This window comes from Cynara cardunculus, assembly GCF_001531365.2.
Source record: "Cynara cardunculus var. scolymus isolate 2C chromosome LG 1, CcrdV1, whole genome shotgun sequence".
In the NCBI taxonomy this organism is placed as follows: domain Eukaryota; kingdom Viridiplantae; phylum Streptophyta; class Magnoliopsida; order Asterales; family Asteraceae; genus Cynara; species Cynara cardunculus.
The window spans coordinates 13283753-13307965 of NC_037528.1; the positions used below are offsets into that span (position 1 = coordinate 13283753).

Here is a 24213-nt window from a genome sequence, read left to right on the forward strand (position 1 = left end):
AATCATATAGTAATTTTATTCGTTTAAAAAAATCTAAAAACATAATTATTTAAAATATGAAAGTTTATCAAGATTCTTTTTTTTTTTCCTTCTAAATTTGTGACAAATCCAACACGAAAAAATCTCGAGAAAGTGTTTCTCCACCACATTCTATCCACACCCTCAAGCCTAACAAATGCTTTCTCCAAACCTCAAAACAAAACCTAAATCTAACCATAAGAATGATGCCTGATTGATTTGAGTTTGAGCTTGAGCTCCAAAGATCAAAAGTATCTGAATGTCTCAAACTCAAATTCAAGTAGGAACAAAAATCATCTTGTGACCACAAAGGTTCAAATGCGATGACTCCAGACAACCCGCAAAATAGATGGTTGTCTTGGGATTAGTTGGCTCGCATAGCGGGTTGAATATTTAGTTTAATAAAAAAAAACTAAACCTAAAAGCAGTTGTTCGTTATTTAGTTAAATTTTGGATTTTGATTTGTGTTAAGACATAGGGATTGGTTCAGATCTATGATATAGAAACAAGCGGGAAGGAACGAGTTCAGCAACGCCAATGGCGGAAGATAAGAACGAAGAGCATCCTACTAGGATTGGTGCAAGGAGTGAGAAGTTGTTTGGCATGTTGTTGGTGTCGCCTTGTACTCGTCGTGTACTACTATATTCAAGGTTTTAAAAGGAGTGTCATGATGCAGGTTTTTTGTAAGACGTTTTTTCAATTCTTTTTACAAAAATAATTTTTTCTTTACTTTTTGTGTTTTTATACTTTTAACTTTAGATTTTACACCTTTACAAATTTACTTTATTCACTTCACTCACAATTTTATGGACTCACACATATTACAGACTAATGGCAAAAATGAAGTTGTAAAACCATTCTAAGTTCTAGTTTAGATTTTTGATCACATATTATTTATATGATACTTGAAGGGTACTCATGCAATGTAGCGACATACATCTTTATTTTAATGTTTCGATTTTTTTTTTGTCTCTATTGATATAAATATGGTTTATGTGGTTTTGAGAAAGATAATGTTTTTACTTTTGAATAAAAATAAATTTGTAGATATCATAAAAGTTTGAAAAAATATATCGATATTAATATCAAATTAACTATTTCAAGGTTCTAGTTTTTTTGTACAATTTCTTTAATTCAATTTTTTATTATAATTTAATTTAGGTCTAATAGCGAAATAATTTATTTTTGACTTAACCATATAATTTTTATAAAGATAATGATTTTGTTATAACTCAATGATTATTTTAATTATATTTTAGATTTTTTATATTTAAAATAAAATGTTTATCCTTTATTTGTTTATGTTTATCTGCAATTAGTTGCACAAATTCAAAAATAAAGCTTTAATAAGTTGTACTTACGCACAATTTACTTGTAATGTTAAAATAAGTAATATGCATTAATAAACAGTATTTCATGCATAAAGAATAGTTTTTAAAAGTTTTTGTTAAATGTTTTATAATATAGTATAGATAACCTAATTAAGAGTGAAATTCACTGGTAGTCCCTGTGGTTTGCTCAAAATTATATTAGATAACCTAATTAAGAGTGAAATTCACTGGTAGTCCCTGTGGTTTGCTCAAAATTATATTAGATAACCTAATTAAGAGTGAAATTCACTGGTAGTCCCTGTGGTTTGATCAAAATTTGGATTTGATCTCTAAAACAAACTATCTATACTGGTAGTTTGTAATTTTTCATTTTCATTTTCATTTTGCAACCGTTATGAAAGTCTAATCAGTCCTTCAATAAACTATAGGGACAAAAAATGTAATATGTGATTCACTACTTTTTTTTTAATTTTCTACCAAGAAAATATTTGTATAAAATAAAATACAATAGACCCATATTTTTGTTGTTTTTATTATTTTATTTTTAATAGTTCCGTCCGTCAGTTAATGAAATATTTTGTTTTGTTTGGGAAATTAATTGTGTTAAAAAAAAAATCCACTTATTAGTGCATAATTACAGGAGTCAACGTGTCAGAATACTAGTGGCCGAGGCCACGTGCTTGTTAATGTCAGTTTCACATGTCCAGCGGAGAAGTAATCTTTGTTGATTTTGACAAAGTGAAGGAAATAATTGTACTTCATATTTGTCGGCCCCACGCCACAAATTTGATTTTGAAGCCTTACACCATGTTATCAAACAGTAATTAATTAGAACCAAAATAAAAGAAATTGTTTAGTATTATATAATATAATGGGTTTATTTTTTAGAAACTCAAATTTTCATTCCAGATTAAACCGGAAAAAATGAAAGTTCATTTTCATTTTTCAGCATGAACCGAATAGCCCCTAATATTCGAGTAACTATTGTTGATCGCATCCAATCATCCATTGAATTCGATTGGTTATCTAAAGTTAAGTGGATTAGATCCATCGTCAAAATTCAAGATCCAATGCATTATTTGATTGGATCCGTTCCATCCAAATCCATTAGATCGACTAAATAGTAAAACTGAAATTGAGTCGAAACGAGAAACTTTTCCAAATGCATGAAAAAACAAACATGTAATAATTTCATATCGAGATCAAAAGATTATGAGTTCAATCATTTCAAAACACATCAATAATTTAGGATGATTTATATAACCAGCGTCTGGTGCGTACATGTTTGGTTAGCCGGATTAATTCAACTACTTTCATGAGAGAGAGAGAGAGAGAGAGAGAGAGAGAGAAGGATCATATTTCGCTCCAATTCTTTTTGGAGTATAACCTGATCCAACCTAACTCTTATGGATTTGAAGGGTTAGGTTGGGTCGTTCAAGCTAAATATAGCATGTGCATGTTCATTAAAAGCGTGCACAAAGTAAATACATTTTCAACGATAAAGACATATAGAATGTTTGGAGATTTCAGTATAAAAGTTTGAATTGAACTCAAACAAACTACATATATTTTCAATGACAAATGTGTATAGTGGGATAAACATGGTACATGGAACGCATGTTTTAGTCAATATAGAAGTTCTAATTGAATAAAATAACTGCCTTTGACTTATTCGGCTTTGCTATTTTCTTAAACTTGAATATATTTTTTTTATGTTGTTTGCAATTTAAAAACAAAAGTTAAACTGTTAAACAATCGATTGAAAATGAATAAGAATAGAAGGATTATCAATTTAGTTTGTTAAGTTTATTTATCATAGTTAAGAAGTCGAGAGCATCTCCAATGCAAGGCAAGGCGAAGACTTTTTGAATTTTACTCGAGTCATTTATGCACCTCTACTACCATCGATGCCTGCATAGCCTGTACCGCTGCCACCATTATCGCCCCAATAACTACAGGTCATCGTCACCACTGCCAACACCACTACCACCACTGCCATTTTTACACACATTACATGTGTTTTTTTTTTTTTGTAATTTTTAAAGAGTAAAGTTCACTTTTGGCCCCCAAACGATTGTCATTTTCAACGGTTTTTGTCCCTCAACTTTGTTTTAACAGATTTATCTCTCACGTTTGACACCTTGTAATGATTTTCGTCCCTCCTCCTAACGGTCGTTTACTTTTTCCGTTAAATCCAATTAAAAGAGGGGTATTATGGGCATTTTACCTTTTTGCTAATTTTCTTTGAAAAACTATAATAACATATTATATTATTTATATATTATATATTAGTGTGTGTATAAATTATACATGCATGTATGGCAAAAAGTTATATTGAGAAGTAAATAAGTGATTTTATCTCTTCATACGATCAAGATCGGATTTGACTGGTAAAAAATTATGGCTGTGTGAAAAATAAAAGGGTTAGTTTTATAACTTGTATAAACAGATGACAAGCGGATTCATATGTAAATTTATGTGATTCACACATAAACATATAGTTCATATGTTAACCCGTGGCGTAATTCACACATGAACTATCTTAACTGATTCACATATAAGCCTGTTTGTAACACCCACAAAGCCCAAAGCAACGGACTAGCCTAATAACTTTAAATCCAACTTTAAACCATGGTGAAAGTTATTGGTAACTCACTACTTGAGACTTATAAGGAGCTAACATTGCTCACTTTCTATCCACGTGGGACAAATTGTTACACTGCTAGTTCATATATAAATCAGTTAAATAGTTCCCATGTGAACTAATTAACAGGTTCACATATGAACTTATACTTTATATGTGAATCACATTGGTTCACATATGAAACCGTTTGCTGTTTATTTGTAAAAGTTAGGAAACTATCTCTCCATCTTCTGCATACCCATACGAGAAATTTTCCGGTGCTTCACGGTCCTCCCTTTACAACATTATGGATCCGAAATCTTTCAATCTGTTATGTGAAGTTTCTGATATACATTTACAACATTACAAGGATCACGAGATATATGATCGAGAGCTAGACTTTTGTTTATGTAACTGATAACGATAATATATGAATCTTGAAAAAACACATAAACCATAAAGGATCAAGCGTAGGGTGGTTTAGAGCAGTCGGGGCAGGGGAAGTGTCCTCTGGCTCGACATTTGTTGCACGATAAAGAGATCGTCTTTGACTCACCCACAAAAGAAACGTCATCTGGAAGGCTGAAACTAAACATGCCACCTTGTTTCAGTGATCCAGAACCTTTGCAATTTGAACATGCAATCAACTTCAGATCACCACATCTCTTACACATACCTAATGAGCTGCATATCTCAGAAACCTCCATCGTCAAATTAAACATCTGATGCAAAAAATGCATAGCATAAAACGTTTTGAATCTGTTTATGTGTTTGTTCGCTTTTAACCCGTAATTCTGTGATTTAATTTCACCTATTCAAGATTTCCTTCTAATACCTTATATGACAATTCCATAAGAAACCCACGAAACAGGTTCAAGATTGCATCCTGCTGACCACCTCTGCCACAATCACTACCTTCTTTTTTACCTCCAACACAGTCCTAGTCATGCCAATCACGGGACAGACAACTTGTCCTGTTCTATCCAACCATATGAGTCTGTTTCGCTACCTAAAATCACTCACTTTGGCATTTTCACATATAGTGGCTACAATGCCTAGTTTCAAACTGAAGCTAGATGGGCAAAGATGTCACAGAGTGTCGAGAGGGGTTAGCCGGACAAAGATGTCCCAAGAGTGCCGAGCCCCGGTCCCAGATTGGCTCTCGTACCATGTTATAATACGTGTCTCTCCAACTTTATACTATAATCCAAGATTTTACTTATAGCATCTACTATGACAAATTAATAAAAAAGGATTTGAAGATTGCATCACAAGATGATGAATGCATCAAAGTGCACGAAATTGGGATTCTTTCTTCCATTTTACTCTACAATAACATATCTCTTCATATACCTAAGATGAAATTTGTCAAATGAAACGCTCATAAAAGGTTCAATATTACGATGAAAGCAAGTAATTAGACAAAATTGGGGAAATTAACAGTTTAATCGGCATAAAAAGAGAACCAGAAAGGGGTTACCTGCGTTGGGAAGCAGAGATGAAAGAATCGATCTTAGGGGCGGAAACGGTGGCACATAGGAGAAGAGCACCGACTCCATAACCGGCTACTTCACTTGCTGTGATGTGTTCCAACATGGTTTCGTGATTCGACCACTTCCAAATGAACAATTTGGTGAGGATTAGACTCGCCTTATCACAACTGTGGACAGCAATGGACCAGGAGGATGGAAGTGAAGTTATCAAGTTCTGAAAAACACCCCATACTTTTCTACTTTTACTTAAAAAGCCCCTAAACTAAGAACTTACATTGAAAAAGTCACCGTGTTGTTTCGCGTATCATTTTTCTTTCATCAATTTGTATTTTGACGAGAATACCATGACGTCATCCAAATCATGGGTTCATCGTCACCCGCCCAATGGTTTTGTTAAATGTAGTACTAACGCGACCGTCATCTTGAACAATGTAAAAGCCGGATTTAGTGTGGTGTTTCTTGATGTCCAAGAAGCGTTTGTAGTCGCTAGATCTAAGCGTATTGTCGGATTACTGTCTGCTCGTGAGTGTGAAGCTCTGACGCTCTTGTGTAATGTCATGGGCGATTGATTTGGAATTTATTCATGTCATATTCGAGACAGATGCAAAAGTTGTTACAAATTGCGGCCAATTCGTCGGAATAAGACGTTTCAAAGTTTGATAATATCATGTGTCGTATCCGTTCTATGATATGTTGGGGTAAATGAACAATAGGATGGTTTTCTGAAAACACACTTGCTTGGATTCTTGCTTGGATCGTGTAAATCACTTTCCGAATCAGATATTTCGATCCTATAGCCTTGAGTTGCACGGAATTTTGATTTTGGGATAATCGAAGAAGGAACAATATAATTCTAAGGCACATAAATTAGATCATGTTACCGTTGGTTTTTGAATGTATCTATTCACTCATTTGAGAGCCAAAAACGAGGGTTATCTTTCCAGAAAAATTGTATAAGACCAAACAGTTATAGCACGTTATATGAAGGTGATCAATAGTTATGAACCAAAAAACATCTGTTAGGAACTAACCCGCCAGGGGCGCTGCCCCTTGGACCTCGCAAGGGAGCGTGGCCCCCTTGATCCCCGTCTTTTGATTATATCGGGATTAATCTAGTCTTATGCAAGTGTGCACTTCACATCTTCTGACTTGCATAAAAACTAAGTGAAAAATCTCTTTAGCTCTCGTATATTTATCCCTTACATCAAATAAAACCGGTGACACTAAAATCACCAACATATGTGGTCATGAGTCCTTTTTGGGTAAGACAAGCAAATGTGTCCACACTCTTATGTTGTTTGACAGTTACTGAATAGTTTGGTGCAAAATGATTAAGTGGTCAGAGTGATTAAGAGACTTTCATGATATAGTGCAAAATGAAATATAATTATTTGGTAATAATTTACAATGAAATTAGGGCGCTGAATAATCAAGAGACCTATGATACAAAATCATTCAGAGAGTTTTAGAACCATTAAGAAACAGATTTTTTTTGGCAAACAAGATTCACCTCTTAAAGATTCAAAGTTTGCCTATTAATGAAACTATTAAAAGATAAACAAACAATCTCTTACCCAAATATCTGATTCAAAACCTGTCTTTATTTCTTATCCTATCTTACCGTCTATATTTCTTATTGTATGAACGTTTTAAGCTCTTTTGTTTCTCGTTAATTCTTATCGATTTTCTTGATTTTCCTTTTAAATTTAATCGGTTATGGATTTAAATAAGAATACTGCCCTACCTACATGCACCCGTTTCTTTCCCAAATCACTGCAGGTGTTTGCATACGGATATTTGAATTGGCACAGCACCACCACTTCGCAACCTCCTACCCTCTCTTCCGCCGTCACCCACAACATCAGGGGGAATACAAGAAACACCCCAATAACATGGGAGGCGTTGACGAGACAAAAACAGGGGAAGAAGAGAAGCAGAAGAGTACCACACCATTAGATTACATCGTCATCAAAGAAGGAGAGGCCGAGATTTTGATGCATACCAAAAATGAAGTATTTTACAATAAAACCCAGGTCAATCTTTTGCTTATTATCACTAGATTTTGGCAAATTCCAAGACTAATTGCTGTACTGAGTAGGGTAAGGTATAAAAGAATCATTTTTGGGGGGGCGGGGGGGGTGTGAAATCTTGCATTTTCAAGCAAAATGCTTGAATCTTTATTCTTCTGGCTGTTTCTTGATTATAATTTGTGATTATAAAATTGTGTCTGATGTTTTGTGGACAATATATCCATCGATAGAAAAACTGTGAATATGGATTCCTACTATCGGGTTATGATTAGGAGAATTTGGAAAAAGGGTCGTTTTCTTCTAAAATGCTTGTGTTGGTGTTTTGCCACAAATTTCAATAAACAGAAGCAACTCCTTAGGTCCATAGCATTATGAAACATTTCTCATATTAAGATTCTGTGATTATCAGGTTAACAACAGAGATATGTCTATTGCTGTTCTGAGGACATTTATATCTAAACGTAAAGATGAACATGAAGCACTATTGTCTAAAAGAAAGAAAAAAATGTTGAAGGTATCAGAGGACAATGATTCTAGATTAAAAGCACCAAGTGAGTCTACTATGACTGATGGAAAATGTAATGGCGAATGTGAAGAGATGCCACAGGATGAATCGTATGGCACCTGCGAAGAACCAGAGAAAACACCAGAGGGTAAAGAACAAGGGGAATTAATGCCACCTAGAGTACTTGAGGTTTCAATCTATTTGCTTTTCTTTCACATTTCGTTGTGGGATTTGTGGATCTTGATTGTCTGTCTTTCGTGCTAGTTAAAATAAGTTTTTTCTTTGAATCAATAGGCTCTATCAGCTTCAGGGTTAAGAGCTCTAAGATATGCTCGTGAAATAGAAGGGATCGGACAAGTTGTGGCACTGGACAACGATAAAGGTTGGCGATGTATCTGTGAATTATGTTTTACAAATCTTCTAATTAGTATCTTATGTCACCAAAATTATAATATTGAACAAATATATTGGTTGAGAACTGTGCTCTTTTGCATTTTGTTGTTATTTTGTGTGTAGCATCTGTAGAAGCTTGCAGGAGAAACATTAAGTTCAATGGTTCAGTTGCAAGTGAAAAGGTGGAATCAAACCTTGCTGATGCTCGAGTCTATATGCTTACTCATCCAAAGGAATTTGATGTGGTATGATATATAATTTCACGAGTTTTTTAGTTTGTATATACTGCATTCCTTAAGATATCATTGGATTCAACCAGTTCTACTCTTTTCAAGAAATAACTTGTAATCTTGTTGTTATAACCAGAATTTGATGTTGTTCAGATTGATCTTGATCCTTATGGTTCACCCTCTGTGTTCCTGGACTCTGCGGTTCAGTCGATTGCCGACGGAGGGATGTTGATGTGTACAGCAACAGATATGGCAGTGCTATGTGGAGGCAATGGAGAAGTCTGCTATTCCAAGTATGATTTTATATTTTCAGAACTGAGCTTATATTTAGTTTTTTCCTTCCTGTGTAAGATTGCAATTGACTTGTTATATTGTTTAAAGAAATTGTCTAGCTATTTGCAAAATATCTAGGAAACATTTTAATGAAGACAACATAGAGGACCTTGTGGACCCAAATCAATACGACCCGTTTATTTGTAAAGATGATAATTGACAAATAGGTAATTTTAATCATCAAACTTTCCTAAAAGGGATAAATTGAAGTTTTCATGGGATGGACTTGATTGTTAATAAAGGACTTATTTTTGTGTTGTATTTTGAGCTAGATATGGTTCCTACCCACTGAGAGGAAAATATTGCCACGAAATGGCTTTGCGGGTCCTCCTTGCATGCATCGAGGTATTTTTCCTAGAAAACCTCCAAGTTTCTAATCTTGAAGTAGAATTATATATATATATATAGGATCTCTTATTGCCTTCCGCAAATACAGAGTCATGCAAATCGGTACAAGCGATTCATAGTCCCAGTGTTATCCGTTCAGATGGACTTCTATGTCAGGGTATTCGTCCGCATATATACGTGAGCATCCTTTCTTTCACGAGCTATCAAAACTTTGTGATGACCTGTATTTTGCTGAATTATGGGTTGATAGCAGTTCAGCTAGTGCAATGAAGAACACTCCGCTTAAGCTTTCGTATGTTTATCAATGTATTGGTTGTGATTCTTTTCATCTCCAGCCACTGGCCAGGACTGTCTCTAAGGTGTGCATATCTATTCCATAAATAGTCATTTGATGCATATTCTAATAACCTGCTTAGAGTTTTCGGGCTCACTCTAGATAAGCTACAATCCTGGGGCCTGAGGTAACAAAGCCAAATACACAACTTCCATTCATGGACAGCTGATTTGTTTTACTGAATTTCTAGTTTTCTGAACTTTGGGAGATGTTTTATTGAGGGTGGCATCCTATCAATTTGTTGGAAATAAGTTAAAAGAAAGATGATAAGAAAGAATTTTGAATAGGGTTTCAAGATCAACTTAGATTTTGATCATGAAAGAACCATAGGATGTTGGCACACAGATATCTTTGCGATTTCTCATCACTCTTTTTTCTTTCCTCTATTTCTTAGACTACGAGCGTCAGATATCTCCCAGGGTTTGGTCCAGTTGTTCCCCAAAAGTGCAGCGACTGCGGTAAGAAATATAACATGGGAGGACCCATATGGTCGGCTCCTATTCATGATCAAGATTGGGTGACATCCATATTAGCAGACGTTAAATCTATGAAGGAACGCTATCCTGCTTTTAATCGGATTTCTGCCGTCCTGACAACCATTTCAGAGGTCCGTTGGTTACACTTGAGTTATAATATTATAATCACTATTTGCTTTCCTACGAAATGTGCATTTGTTTAACTTCACCAGATTATTTTACAGAGAAAAGTTAGAATTATGCATTTTCATGGTAAACTCTTTGGTGTTTTGTTCAGGAATTACCAGATGTTCCCCTTTTCTTGAGTTTGCACAATCTTTGTGGTACTCTTAAGTGCACTTCTCCATCGGCAGTGGTATTTAGATCTGCTGTGATCAACGCTGGATATCGTATCTCTGGAACTCATGTGAACCCATTAGGGTTAAAATCTGATGCTCCTATGGATGTCATATGGGATATCATGCGTTGTTGGGTAAGCTTGTTTTTCTCCATTATAACTCGTAGTTTCTTCCATGCATAATTCATTTTCTATGCTTGAAGTTGGTGTCTTTTTTCTTTCGGATTTTAAGGTTAAAAACCATCCTGTGAAAGCCCAACCTCCAGAGCAGGCTGGAAGTGTGATCCTAGCCAAGGAACCTCAGATTCAGGTATGCTTCACCACATTCTGAAACTGTATTGCGGTCCTAAAGTACACACGCCGTTTATTCGCTTAAAAGGAAACATTTGATTATCAATCATATGTCACAGAAACAATAAATATTCTGAAACTTTGTGTAGGTTAATTTTGCTCAATCAGTTGCATCACTTAGCAAAGCTCGAGCAAAGAAGGTTGCACGGTTCCTTCCAAATCCGGAAAGGCATTGGGGACCGAAGCTAAGGGCTGCTCGCACCATAACTAGCATTGCTATCAGCGCACTTGCCTGAGCAAATTGTCACAAGAATTCAGTTCTTTTGACATCCATTTATCCAACGCCAACTAGTCAGTCGTCAATTCTTCTAAATCTGGCACCTGTCACCAGAAAAGTTGGAAGTATGAAAGAGCATGCTAGATTTTTTGGAGCAGAAACTTGAAGCCCAAAATGATAATTCGATGAAGATGATGCGGACTATAAAACAGGACCAATACAACTGGTGTTGTTGGGTATGTTCCTAGACTTGAGTTTCCTGAATGTGGATAAAAGAATGCAACAACTACTTCAATCTTTGCAAAAGTTCTGATGTTGATTTGGCTTTGCTTGAATATGGTGGATAAGGCTGAAACCTATTATGAACCAATATATAGATTTCTATATATTGGACCATTTTGGTTTGTATAGTTAACATAAAAAAACAAGGTTAACAAAAGATGACACCCCTCTCTCTCTCTCTATATATAAAATATATATAAAGATCTATTTAACAATACTAGAAGGGTACTCGTGCAATGCAACGAAATACATCTTGATTTTAATATTTTATTTTATTATTTATCTTAGTCGATGTTATAGTATGATCTTATGTGATTTTGAAAAAAATGATAGATGTTTTTTATTTGGCTTTGCTTGAATATGGTGAATAAATGAGGGTAAAATAGTAAGAATATGTTGACATAATATGAGAGTTACATTGTTCCTAAAATTTGGCTCTTTTCAAATATGTAATTCATCCATACGTAATGAACATATTATTTTGTATTCCATCATGTTCATCTTTAATATTTTCGGAATGGCTAGTCATTATGTATGAACATAAAAGTGTTCATGAACATGGAGCAGACGTTACAAATGTTCATTGATATGTTCACTCATTGGCATTCATAATTGTTAACAATATTCATGAATATGTTCACTATTTTCACCACTCATCCTTGCCCATCTACAATGTAAAGGAAGAGTAATTGTAGGGAAGAATACAATGATAAGTTTCTTTTAATTGTTTTGTATCAAATTTACCCATATTCTTTACTAATCGCTTTATTTACTTTTAATACTAAAATTAATAAAATCAATTTAAATTATTGACCTAACAATTGGATGGTTAGAGATTGATTTTTAAAGTTAACATAAAAAACAATGTTAACAAATGAATATAATGTACATATATTGCAAGTGTATATGTGTGGTTATATATAAATAGAAAAATGTAAAAAGATAAACTATAATTTTGATCCCTAAGATAAAGAAAGAAAAAGTAAAAGACGCATATAACTTTAATCCTCATTTAGGGTGTGTTTGGTAAGCTGGACAGGGTGGGACAGGACAGAACATAACAGATTTGTCCTACGTTTGGTGTGGCTTAATGTGGAACTAAGTAGATTTGTCCTACGTAGTGAAAAAACACTGGGGGGTAAATTGGTCATTTTAACTAGTCCTGTCCTGTACTGTCCTGTCTTACCAAACGCTGAATAGCTGTCCTGTCCTGTCCAGTCCTGTCTGCGCACCAAACGCACCCTTAACGGACTAATTCAATGGAGTTAGTAACGAGTGGCCGTTTTCAAAGTAAAATGTAAACAATAAAGACGATAATTGTAGTTATTAAAGTCCAGAAACTATTTTTAGAGGACGATATTATGAATTCTATTTTATTTAAGCATAAATTATAGGTTTTTTACGAGATGTTTTATTGATTTTTTATTATAGGTTTTGAATAAAAATAATGCAATTTTCGAATTTAATTAGGCCAAAAGAAAATCGAAGCAGAAATAGGGTTTTGCGTCTGAGCGGTTTATAAACTGGCTGCCCTATACATGCACCCGTTTCTTTCCCAATCACTGCAACTGTTTACATACATATATTTCGCACAGCACAGCACAGCACAGCACCACCACCTCGCGACCTCCTACACTCTCTCTTCCGCCGCCACCCATAACTGCCGCCGGCGAATTAAGGGGATCACAAGAAACACCCCTATAACATGGGAGGCGGTGAAGAGACAAAAACAGGGGAAGAAGAGAAGCAGAAGAGTACACCACCATCTGATCTCAATGATTACATCGTGATCAAAGAAGGAGAGGCTGAGATTTTGATGCATACCAAAAATGAAGTCTTTTACAATAAAACCCAGGTCAATCTTTTCCTTATTTATTACTCGATTTATGATTTATGATGTATGATGTATGATGCTTTTTTTTGGTTTTAAATTCATTGATTCTTGATTAAATATCCAAACTATGAAATGAGTTTTTTGGGGGTCGGAGAGGCAAACTGCTGTACTGGGTTGAGCAAGGTAAAAAAGGATTATTTTCATGGGGTTGAGGATTTTGGGGGATGAAATCTTGAATATTCAAGCAAAATGATTGAAGCTTTACTCTTTTAATTATATCTAATTTGTGTTTAGAAAGTGGTGAGGGGTGCTTCATACACAATATATCCATAGTTGCAGGGAAAAAAGAAGAAGAAGAAACTTCTATGATTGAAAAACCTTGAATATGGATTCCTACTATCAAGTTATGATTAGGAGAACATTGGAAAAAGGTCATTTTGTAGAATATTAACTCAAGATTAAGAACTTTGAGAAATGTAGCTTGAAGAAGACGAGGTTTTGAAGTGCTTGTGTTGGTGTTCTGCCACAAATTTCAATTCTGACATTAAAATTCTGTGATTATTAGGTTAACAACAGAGATATGTCTATCGCTGTTCTGAGGACGTTTATATCTAAACGTAAAGAAGAACATGAAGCAGTATTGTCTAAAAGAAAGAAAAAAGTGTTGAAGGTATCAGAGGACAATGATTCTGGATTAGAAGCACCAATTGAGTCTACTATGCCTAATGGAAAATCTAATGGCGAATGTGAAGAGATGCCACAAGATGAATCAAATGGCACCTGCCAAGAACCAGTAAAAACACCAGATGATAAAGGACGAGGGGCATTAAAGCCACCTAGAGTACTTGAGGTTTCCATCTATTTGCTTTTCTTTCACATTTCATTGTGGGATATTTGGATCTTGATTGTTTGTCTTTCTTGCTAGCTAACATAAGTTTTTTCTTTGAATCAATAGGCTCTATCAGCTTCAGGGTTGAGAGCTCTAAGATATGCTCGTGAAATAGAAGGGATCGGACAAGTTGTGGCACTGGACAATGATAAAGGTTGATGATGGTGTATATGTGTGAATTATGTTTCACGAATCTTTTAACTAGTATCTTATGCTGCCATTAAATATAACTGCATTTGAATGTTGATGCAAAATGCCTGCATCCATTCTACCAAGATTATAATATCTAACAAAGAATGCATTTGTTACTTATTGTTGTTATTTTTTTGTAGCATCTGTCGAAGCTTGCAGGAGAAACATTAAATTCAATGGTTCAGTTGCCAGTGAAAAAGTGGAATCAAACCTTGCTGATGCTCGAGTCTATATGCTTACTCATCCAAAGGAATTTGAAGTGGTATGATTTAATATCATGAGTTTTTTAGTTTGTATATACTGCATTCCTTAAGATATCATTGGATTCAACCAGTTCTACTCTTTTCAAGGAATAACTTGTAATCTTGTTGTTATAACCAGAATTTGATGTTGTTCAGGTTGATCTTGATCCTTATGGTTCACCCTCTGTATTCCTGGACTCTGCGGTTCAGTCGATTGCTGATGGAGGGCTATTGATGTGCACAGCAACAGATATGGCTGTGCTATGTGGAGGCAATGGAGAAGTCTGCTATTCCAAGTAAGATTTTATTGCATTTCTAAAACTGAGCTTATTTTGTGTTTTCCCTTGACTTGTTATGTTGTTCAATGAAATTTTGTTGCTGTTTGCTGAATATCAAGAATAAATTTAAAAAAAGATAAAACATGGAGGATCTTGTGGACCCAAATATTTATAAAGATGATGATTGGCAAATAAGTAAATTTACTCGTCAAACATCCCCAAAAGGGACAAATTGCAGTTTTCATGGGATGGAGTTGATTGTTAAAAAGGACTCATTTTTGTGTTGTATTTTGAGCTAGATATGGTTCCTACCCACTGAGGGGAAAATATTGCCACGAAATGGCTTTGCGGGTCCTCCTTGCATGCATCGAGGTATTTTTCCTAGAAAACCTTGAGTTTCTAATCTTTAACTAGATTTATGTATTTCAATTTTTCATTTTATTTATTGTTTAACTTTTCACATTTATTAAAGTAAGCTTATTTTAAATCTCTTCTTGCCTTTTTCGAATACAGAGTCATGCAAACCGGTACAAGAGATACATTGTCCCAGTGTTATCTGTTCAGATGGACTTCTATGTCAGGGTATTCGTCCGCATATATACGTGAGTATCCTTTGTTTCACAAGCTATTATAACATTGTGACAGCCTGTATTTTGATGAACTACGGGATGATTTCAGTTCAGCAAGTGCAATGAAGAACACTCCACTTAAGCTTTCATACGTTTATCAATGTATTGGTTGTGATTCTTTTCATCTCCAGCCACTGGCCAGGACCGTCTCTAAGGTGCGCATCTATTCCATAAATAGTTGCTTTGTGCATGTTTTAATGATAACCTGTTTAGCATTTTTGGGCTTATTCTAGATAAGCTACAATCCTAAGGATGAGATTAACAAATCCAAATGCACCATTTTCATTCATGGACTGCAGACTCGTTTTACTGAAAATTTATAGTTTTCTGAACTTTGAGATATGGTGTTTGACCCTCGTAATTGACATTTGATTGAGGGTGGCATCCTATATGATTTGTTGAAAAAAAGTAAAAGAAAGAATTAGATCTGGACATAATCACCCTTTTCTCAATTAGGTTTAGAGATCTTAGTTCTTGATCATGTAAAAAACCAGAAACCTAGAAAATTTCTTCTAACTCTTTCTTTCTTCTCTATTTCTTAGAATACGAGCATCAGATATCTCCCAGGGTTTGGTCCTGCTGTTACCCAAGAATGCAGCGACTGTGGGAAGAAATATAATATGGGAGGACCCATATGGTCGGCTCCTATTCATGATCAAGATTGGGTGACATCCATATTAGCAGACATTAAATCTATGAAGGAACGCTATCCTGCTTTTAATCGGATTTCTGCCGTCCTGACAACCATTTCTGAGGTCCGTTGGTTATACTTGAGTTAAAATATTATAATCACTATTTGCGTTTTTTACAAAATGGGTATTTGTGTACAGATCAAAGTCGGACATTTATGCATTTTCATGGTAAACTCTGTTGTGTTTTGTTCAGGAATTACCAGATGTTCCCCTTTTCTTGAGTTTGCACAATCTTTGTGGTACTCTTAAGTGCACTTCTCCATCAGCAGTGGTATTTAGGTCTGCTGTGATCAACGCTGGATATCGTATCTCTGGAACTCATGTGAACCCATTAGGGTTAAAATCTGATGCTCCTATGGATGTCATATGGGATATCATGCGTTGTTGGGTAAGCTTGTTTTCTCCATTATGACTCGTGGTTTCTTCCATGCATAATTCATTTTCTATGCTTGAAGTTGGTGTCTTTTTCTTTCGGATTTTAAGGTTAAAAACCATCCTGTGAAAGCCCAACCTCCAGAGCAGGCTGGAAGTGTGATCCTGGCCAAAGAACCTCAGATTCAGGTATGCTTCACCGCATTCTGAACTCTTAACTGTATTGCAGTCCTAAAGTAGACACACCAGTTATTCGCTTAAAAGGAAACATTTGATTATAAATCATGTCACAGAATCAATTTCAAGGAGCAAAACATTCTGAAACTTTGTGTAGGTTAATTTTGCTCGAGCAGTTGCATCACTTAGCAAAGCTCAAGCAAAGAAGGTTGCACGGTTCCTTCCAAATCCGGAACGGCATTGGGGACCGAAACTAAGGGCTGGGCGCACCATAACTAGCAAACACGCATCTCTTCTGGGCCCGGAAACAGTGAATGAGATCCTTAATAACGACGAAGAACAAGGTGAAGAGCCCGAAGCCAAGCGTAAGAAGACACAAGATTCTACTTCTGTTATATGAAATGATAAAAGACTAAAAATGGAAGCTTTTTATACATCTCTCTCATTATAATCTTATTCTGCATTTCTGTGCAGAGAGGGAATCCAACTTGTAATTGTTGAAGGATTAAGGATAGATCTGTTAGAAGTCTTGAAGTTGTAGAATGTAGTCTGGTTTTTCCTGTGATTTTGGTCCCTTTATGTATTATTTTGAATGCAATTCATGTAATTAGTTATATATATATATTTTGGTGGCAATGGAGTCTCTCTGCTGGTTGATTTCATTGATGGAATTAATTACTTTTCTTTTCCTATATTTTTATCGATTCGCAGGAAAATTGATCAAACTAGTCATTTTGGACGAACCTTTATATTTTTTTAGCCCAATTTTTATGAACTAAAATAACCATTTTTTATGAATTTGGAACTGTTCATTTCTCAACTTATGAAAATCTAATTTTTATGAATAAAATATAATTATAAAATTGAGTCAACATTTTGCAAAGTAGCAAAAATTGCACTAAATTAAAGTCTGGTTATTTAATATTTTGATTGATTATTCTGTTTTTCTATTCATAAGAATGGAAGACACTTATTGTTATTACAATGCAACGATACGTAAAATTTTCTTATAACCCAAAAATAAAAAATTAATGTTACAATTGATTAAAAATCTAAAGTTTACGTCTGAAAAAAATAAAATTACAATGAATAAAAACCATGCATCTAATATTAATTAAACTAAGAACAACTCAGTTATTTTCTTTCATTAAATTCAAGATCTAAAAATTATTTGGTAAATCTGAACGATTAAAAATTGACATTTTTAATTCACCTTTTTAGATACATTGTTTTTTTTTTAAATTACGTTAGAGCATTTTCAACAGCTATGCTAATTTATTTGTAAAATAAGTATTAATAGTTAAAATCTATAAAAAAAATTACATTCAACTTCAATAGCTACTTTATTTTAGCAATTCTAACATTAATTATGTTATTAAAATATTCAATAAATTTAAGGGCAAAATGCACAAAACAACAATCTACTTTCATAAATTTCTTTATTATAACATTGTACTTCCAGTTTTTCTTATTACATCAATGTACTTTCAAACTATTTTTTATTAGAACATTGTACTTTGAAAAATTTACCCATTATAGCATTGAATAATCTTTTAATTTAAATTTACCTATTATACCAGGTTTCCATGTCATTTCATTGTCCACATGTACTATAGTGATTGACTTTCTTATTACAACATTGTACTTTCAAAATTATATTATTATAACATTTACTAGTTTTTATTAAAAAAATGTACTTTTAATTTTAATATTTAGATATTTTACATGTTATTTAATAAATATATTAAATGAATTAAATTTTTTTTAATTATTTATTAATATACCAATATTTAATACATCTCGCTAATTTTTTTTAAAAATATGTGTTTTTTGAAAGGGGGAAAAAAAGAACTGTTCCCTTTTTACCAAAAAATATTATCTTTTAAAGAATATATTACATTTGTTCAAAAACTTTTACTTGACGTATAAATATATTAAATTAATTAGATTTTTTTGATTATTTATAAATATAACAATATTAAAAAATTATAGAATACAATTCATTTCGTTAACATTTTAGAGATAACTTTAAAAGATATGTATTTTTTTTAACAACATGAAATAAGAAGTGTTATATTTTTTTACAAACAAAATATATCTAAAAAATAATATAACATATTTATTTAAGAAATATTTACTCTAGAATATTTAATTTACATTCAACTTAATAAGAAAAGTAAAAAAAATTAAATGTTTTTTTAAATCATAGCAATAAAAAATGAAAATAACTAATAATAATTTGAAATAAGTTTTTATTTTTATTTTAATTAAGTCATCAAAATGATGTGTCATCCACATCACCTCATTAAAGCCACACAAACAAAAAAGTCAAAGGGTTAACCGGTTTAAAAGGTAACAAGTTATTCATTGCTATAATAGGTAGATTTTTTAAAGTGCGATGCCTTAATAAAAAATAATTTAAAAGTACATTGATGTAATAAAGAAAAACAAAATTAGAATGCTATAATAATTTTTTTTATAAAAGTAGGTTGTTATTTCATACATTTAACCCTAAATTTAATAAAATCTTATTTTTCCTCCTAAACATTTATTATAAATATCTCTTATTGTTAAAAAAAATATTAAAATAATAATTTCTCTCTATTTAGAGATTTTCTCTAAATTTAAAGACTTTTACAACCTCTCATCTTTTATCTATTTTAACATAAAAGATAACATAACTGTTTGAGCAAAAAAGTTGCTAAAATCTTTTTTTTATTTTTTATTTTAGCATAGTTGTTGGAAATACTTTTAGGGGTCGTTTACCAAATACCTACCCGGTAAGTGTTTACCAATAAAATTTAACACAATTATATACTTACCAGGTAAGATTTTAGTCCACCAAAACAACATCGCATGCAACAATTTATCCGATAAATGTTTACCATGGTAAGAGTCGTCACCCTCCCTTACCGGGTAAGAGTCTTGGTCCTTCTCTCGCTCTTACCAGGTAAGATTCTTGACCCTTACCATATGCATCCAATAAGGTAATATGACTTGGTAAGCATTTACCCGAGTAAGCGTTTGGTAAACAGCCCGTTAGTGATTCAACTTTCCGTATTAGAGATCAATTTAAAACAAATGAAAAACCTCCTACACGGGTTGAGGACACATATTGAAGATCATGTGCTTCAATAATTCAATCCATATTCATCCTTAGAATTCAAAAAATGCTATAATAATCAAAGCCTTTCAAATTTCTCCTGTTTCTACTCTCTAAGACTGCTGCAAAGCTGAAGAACACAATACAATTTGAAGGAGGAACAACAAAGAAATGCATAACCGAGAACCTTTGAGTTCATCAGTCTCTCAAAAAAAATTGATAATTGAATTGAGGGCCGTTTACCAAACACTTACCCGGTAAATTTTTACTGGTAAAATTTAACACTATTATTTACTTTCCGGGTAAGATTTTAGTCCACCAAAACGACATTGTATGCAACAATTTACCTGGTAAGCGCTTATCATGGTAAAAGTTGTCACTCTCACTTATGGGGTAGGATTCTTGGTCTTTGTCTCGCTCTTACCGGGTAAGATTCTTGGTCTTTACCATATTCATACGGTGAGGTAATGTTACTTGGCAAGCGTATACCCGGGTAAACATTTGGTAAACGGCCCCTTAATATGATTAATTTCATTTTAGTAGGGAGATAATTATATTTATCCTAAGCAAAATCTAATAAGCACCAATCACTTTAACGGTTAAGTTTTATTTAATGTTGATTTATTAATATCTCTAGATTTCGTGAAACATCCATATATATATATATATATATAGTTTGTTTCAAATACAATCCAGTGCATTTGTACAACCAATGCAACCCAATTAATTGAGATATTTATGAAAATGATGAGAGTTCATTTATTATGATTTGAATATTTATGAAAGATAAATATAGTTCACTAATTATGATCAATACTTTATATTAAGAAACAATCAAAACTTCTATGAAATCACATATTAATCAAATGAAATGGACGGTTAAGATTGAGTTGTATTGGTTACACAAATGTCAAGGGTTGTATAATAACCAACCCCTCCCTCTCTATATATTTGAAAATGGGAGGAATTTCATGTTATGTTATCACTTCTCTAAATTAATTTCTAATAATTAAACAAAATCATTATCCTCCTCCTCAAGATATCGTTTGAGAAATGGAAGCTATCATCATAATCTTGATTTCATTTGGATTAGCGGATACTTTCCTTAATCCAATCCCCCCACTTGTATTTAAACAACCCTCCATTTCCATTGGCCATTGCCAAATCACTAATCAATACTCAAACTCATCACCCCACACGAAATGGAAAATCCGATCGTTTTCATGCCCACCATCACCCCCTTCCCTCCTGCTTATCAACATCCTCCTCGTATTTTGCGTCAGAAACAACTGGAGCAACAGCAACTACAAGACCTCATCAATCTACTTGCGCAAACCCGCGACTACTACAGCCTGCTGCCGGGCAAATGCACCTGGACCTTCCCTTGGCTTCATCATCTCAAGTTAAACACGGATGGAAGTTCCAAAGGAAATCCGGGTCCTTCCAGTTTCGGGGGCTTAATCAGAGATAGCAAAGGAAGATGGCTGTGTGGATACATGGGCAAGATGCATGGCGGATCTTATACGGCTCTCCAGGCTGAACTTTGGGCCATATTCAATGGCTTGTGTTTAATCAAGGAAATGAATCTGTCATTCTTGTTGATCGAAACCGACTGCCTCGCTGCTGTGCGGCTTACGGCTAGAGAACTGGATGACGATCATCCCCTGAAATCTGTGATCGAGGCCATTAAGCGATTAATGTGGGAACAAAGGTGCAGCATGATTCATACAAAAAGAGATGGCAACCATTGTGCAGATCAGTTGGCGAAACTAGGCGGAAGGCAATGGGAGGAATGCATGATGTTGGAGGAGCCACCGGAGTTGTTGATACCGTATCTGTTACGAGACATGGAAGCCGCTTCAAGAAATCATAAGCATCAGTAGCAGTAGCAGTCGCAGTTTCTTGGTGTTAGAGTAGATGGTATATTAGAATTAGATTTCATAGTCTTTTGTAGAGTTTGTTTTGCAAATATATGTTCTACAAAATGTATAGAACGTATAAAGGTTGGGTTTCCCTTGTTGCAAGGGTTGATGATACGTTGAGATTTATTGTTCATTTTGTCATCAGCATTCAGCAAGTTAGGGATGAGTTGGTTGAATTCATACATTCAAATATGACTTTGTATTCTTATTAGTCGATGCTAAATGTGTTCAACGTTTTAGGGTTCGTTTGGTTTGCCAGATTGCTTCCGTGCAACTTGGATTTCATGGCGGGAATTGGATTAATTTGCAGGATTACACAGAAATTCAATAATCTCCGGTTACAATTTTCATTTTTCAACATGCATGTATTATGTAATAAATAGGGGAATAATCAAAATTACATTCACAAATTTTTGGTTTAAAAAAAAGATGATGATTAAAAACCCTTGAGAAAAGGGATTTTTTTTTCTTTCAATCTTGGGTTTATTTTTAGCATTACAATATATACCTTTTTTAATATCAGTATCAAATCAAATCATGTAATATTGATATTTTTTTTATTAACCTGAATATTCAGTCTGTTATGCGAGCCGACTAATTCCAGGGCGATCACCTGCTTTGCAGATAACCCGGAGTCACCGCATTTGAACCTCTGTAGCCACAAGGAGATTTTTAAGGTGATGATATATGCACCCCTCCATATTGGTAAAGTGCACCCCCTCCTATCATTTCGATCAAAGTCAAGTAATAAATGTCTTTTCATTAATTGTTTTTCAAAAATTTATGTCCTATAAATTTAAGTTTTATAATTTTTTTCAACATTGTTTTCTAATTTTATGTTTTATAATAAATATTTGCCAACTAACTATTTCTAAATTAATTCAAATAACTGTAAAATTATTTTTAATTTTTATAATTGTGTTAACGTTTTAATTAATTAATAATTTATATATGTATTTTTTTAAATAAATATTTAAAGCTATAAAGATAAAATAATTTAATACAAAAAAGATCATCAAAGTAAATTAATTGATAAATCAACAAATAAAGTACAAAAAGTCTGAAAATACTACAACTCAAGTGAAATAAATTTCATAGTACGATTGCTAGATAATAGTTACTCGTACTTATTTATTCGGGTCATGTACGGAGTAGCCCATGCGGTTGCACAATCATATTTGAAAGGAAACCAATTTGGTACGATAGAAGGCATCGGGTGCCCTCTGTCAAAAATATTTTGACGTGATAACTACCGTTATCGTACCCAATTGTAAAAGCAACATGTTCATACCACGGCGGAGGACTAGATCAAAGTGGGAAAGTTGATGTCGTAGTTCAATGTCATGCACCTCGAGATATTTTGTCTTGCACATGTTTAATTCCTTCATTAAATCATATCAAATAGACGGCCATTCATCTTGGTGGCTACCGAGACAAACAACTATTGCTTGAAATCCACAGTTTCCATCGCCTTTTACATTTTGTACATGTGTGATGTAAAGATGGAAATTATTTAAAAAATTAATTGATACATTGAGATAAAAAAAATTAACTTGCATGAACTACGTTACGTACATGCACAATGTAAGGATGAAAAATACTTGGAAATAATTAATGTATGGATGTGCATAATTTTGTTGGTCGGAGTATGAACTATGTCTCGTTTTTTTTCATTTTTCGTCAAAATATCAAACTCTACAAATGTTGACGTGTCTGGACAACTATGCCTATGAGGTTCCTGAGTTGGTGGGTTGACATTGAAAATCATTTTTCCAACTAGCCATTAACAAGTTCGAAATCGTAAAGAGAGAATGTTGAAATAGTTATTTGTGAATGAAAATACAAACTCCACTTCCCCTTTTATGGATTATTTTTGAATTTTTAAAGTTGCAGAACGATTAATAATATATTCAATGAAACTATAGATAAAATAAAAATTAAGAATTTGCATATGAATTTTTAAAGTTATTATTCAATTTTTATAAGAACAAACCATACGACTATATACATATGGTTAAAATTTGTAAAATTATAAAATAAATGATACATTATTTTTTATAAATAACAAGGCTTATTGCTTTCTAATTTGTTGGTTTTAAATATGATTAATATATGATACAAATAAAAATTATAATTATTATAAACTAATCATTATTATTATCTATTAATTAAAAAAAATAAAAGAGAGAAGGGACATAAGAGAGAGAAAAAGTTTTTCAAACTTGTAGGTCATTTAATGTTATTAATAGGTTTTTTTTTGACTTTTTTAATAGGTGGGGATGCAAATAACAATCCCTAATTTTTTTTATTTTTTGCATTTGAACCTGAGTCTTCTTTGTATTTTTGACCTTTGGAGTCAAACTTAAATCAATCAGGCATCATCCTTATGGTTTGTAATATCTATACTATATTATAAAGCATTTGGCTAAAACTCTTAAAAACTCTTAAACTTTTAAACTCGTTCATCCCTAAACAATTTCATCCCTATCCGATTTCATCCCATAACTGAATTCGTGTAACTAACTGCAGATAAACACAATCAAATACAGGATAAACATCTCATTTTAAATATAAAAAATCTA

At 33.4% G+C, this 24213-nt stretch overlaps 3 protein-coding genes across 3 annotated transcripts; 2 read left to right on the forward strand and 1 right to left on the reverse strand.

Annotated features, from left to right (window-relative positions):
* Positions 1 to 4249: 4249 nt before the first annotated feature.
* Positions 4250 to 5660, reverse strand: LOC112520000. The gene is made up of 2 exons (XM_025128305.1): positions 5453 to 5660; positions 4250 to 4656 (listed from the first exon to the last, which is right to left on the reverse strand). Exons 1-2 carry the CDS (start codon positions 5566 to 5568, stop codon positions 4437 to 4439), a joined length of 336 nt encoding a protein of 111 aa, XP_024984073.1. The 5' UTR covers positions 5569 to 5660; the 3' UTR covers positions 4250 to 4436.
* Positions 5661 to 7201: 1541 nt separating this feature from the next.
* On the forward strand, positions 7202 to 11443 carry LOC112513159 (probable tRNA (guanine(26)-N(2))-dimethyltransferase 2). The gene is made up of 12 exons (XM_025119324.1): positions 7202 to 7498; positions 7905 to 8189; positions 8295 to 8382; positions 8517 to 8638; positions 8777 to 8916; positions 9229 to 9301; positions 9393 to 9481; positions 9558 to 9663; positions 10033 to 10245; positions 10392 to 10586; positions 10684 to 10761; positions 10892 to 11443. The coding sequence occupies exons 1-12, from the start codon at positions 7214 to 7216 to the stop codon at positions 11036 to 11038; spliced, it is 1821 nt and encodes a 606-aa protein (XP_024975092.1). The 5' UTR covers positions 7202 to 7213; the 3' UTR covers positions 11039 to 11443.
* A 1420-nt stretch (positions 11444 to 12863) lies between these two features.
* Positions 12864 to 17227, forward strand: LOC112513168 (probable tRNA (guanine(26)-N(2))-dimethyltransferase 1). The gene is made up of 12 exons (XM_025119335.1): positions 12864 to 13156; positions 13701 to 13985; positions 14091 to 14178; positions 14357 to 14478; positions 14615 to 14754; positions 15036 to 15108; positions 15250 to 15338; positions 15415 to 15520; positions 15908 to 16120; positions 16251 to 16445; positions 16541 to 16618; positions 16764 to 17227. The coding sequence occupies exons 1-12, from the start codon at positions 13007 to 13009 to the stop codon at positions 17004 to 17006; spliced, it is 1782 nt and encodes a 593-aa protein (XP_024975103.1). The 5' UTR covers positions 12864 to 13006; the 3' UTR covers positions 17007 to 17227.
* Positions 17228 to 24213: the final 6986 nt, after the last annotated feature.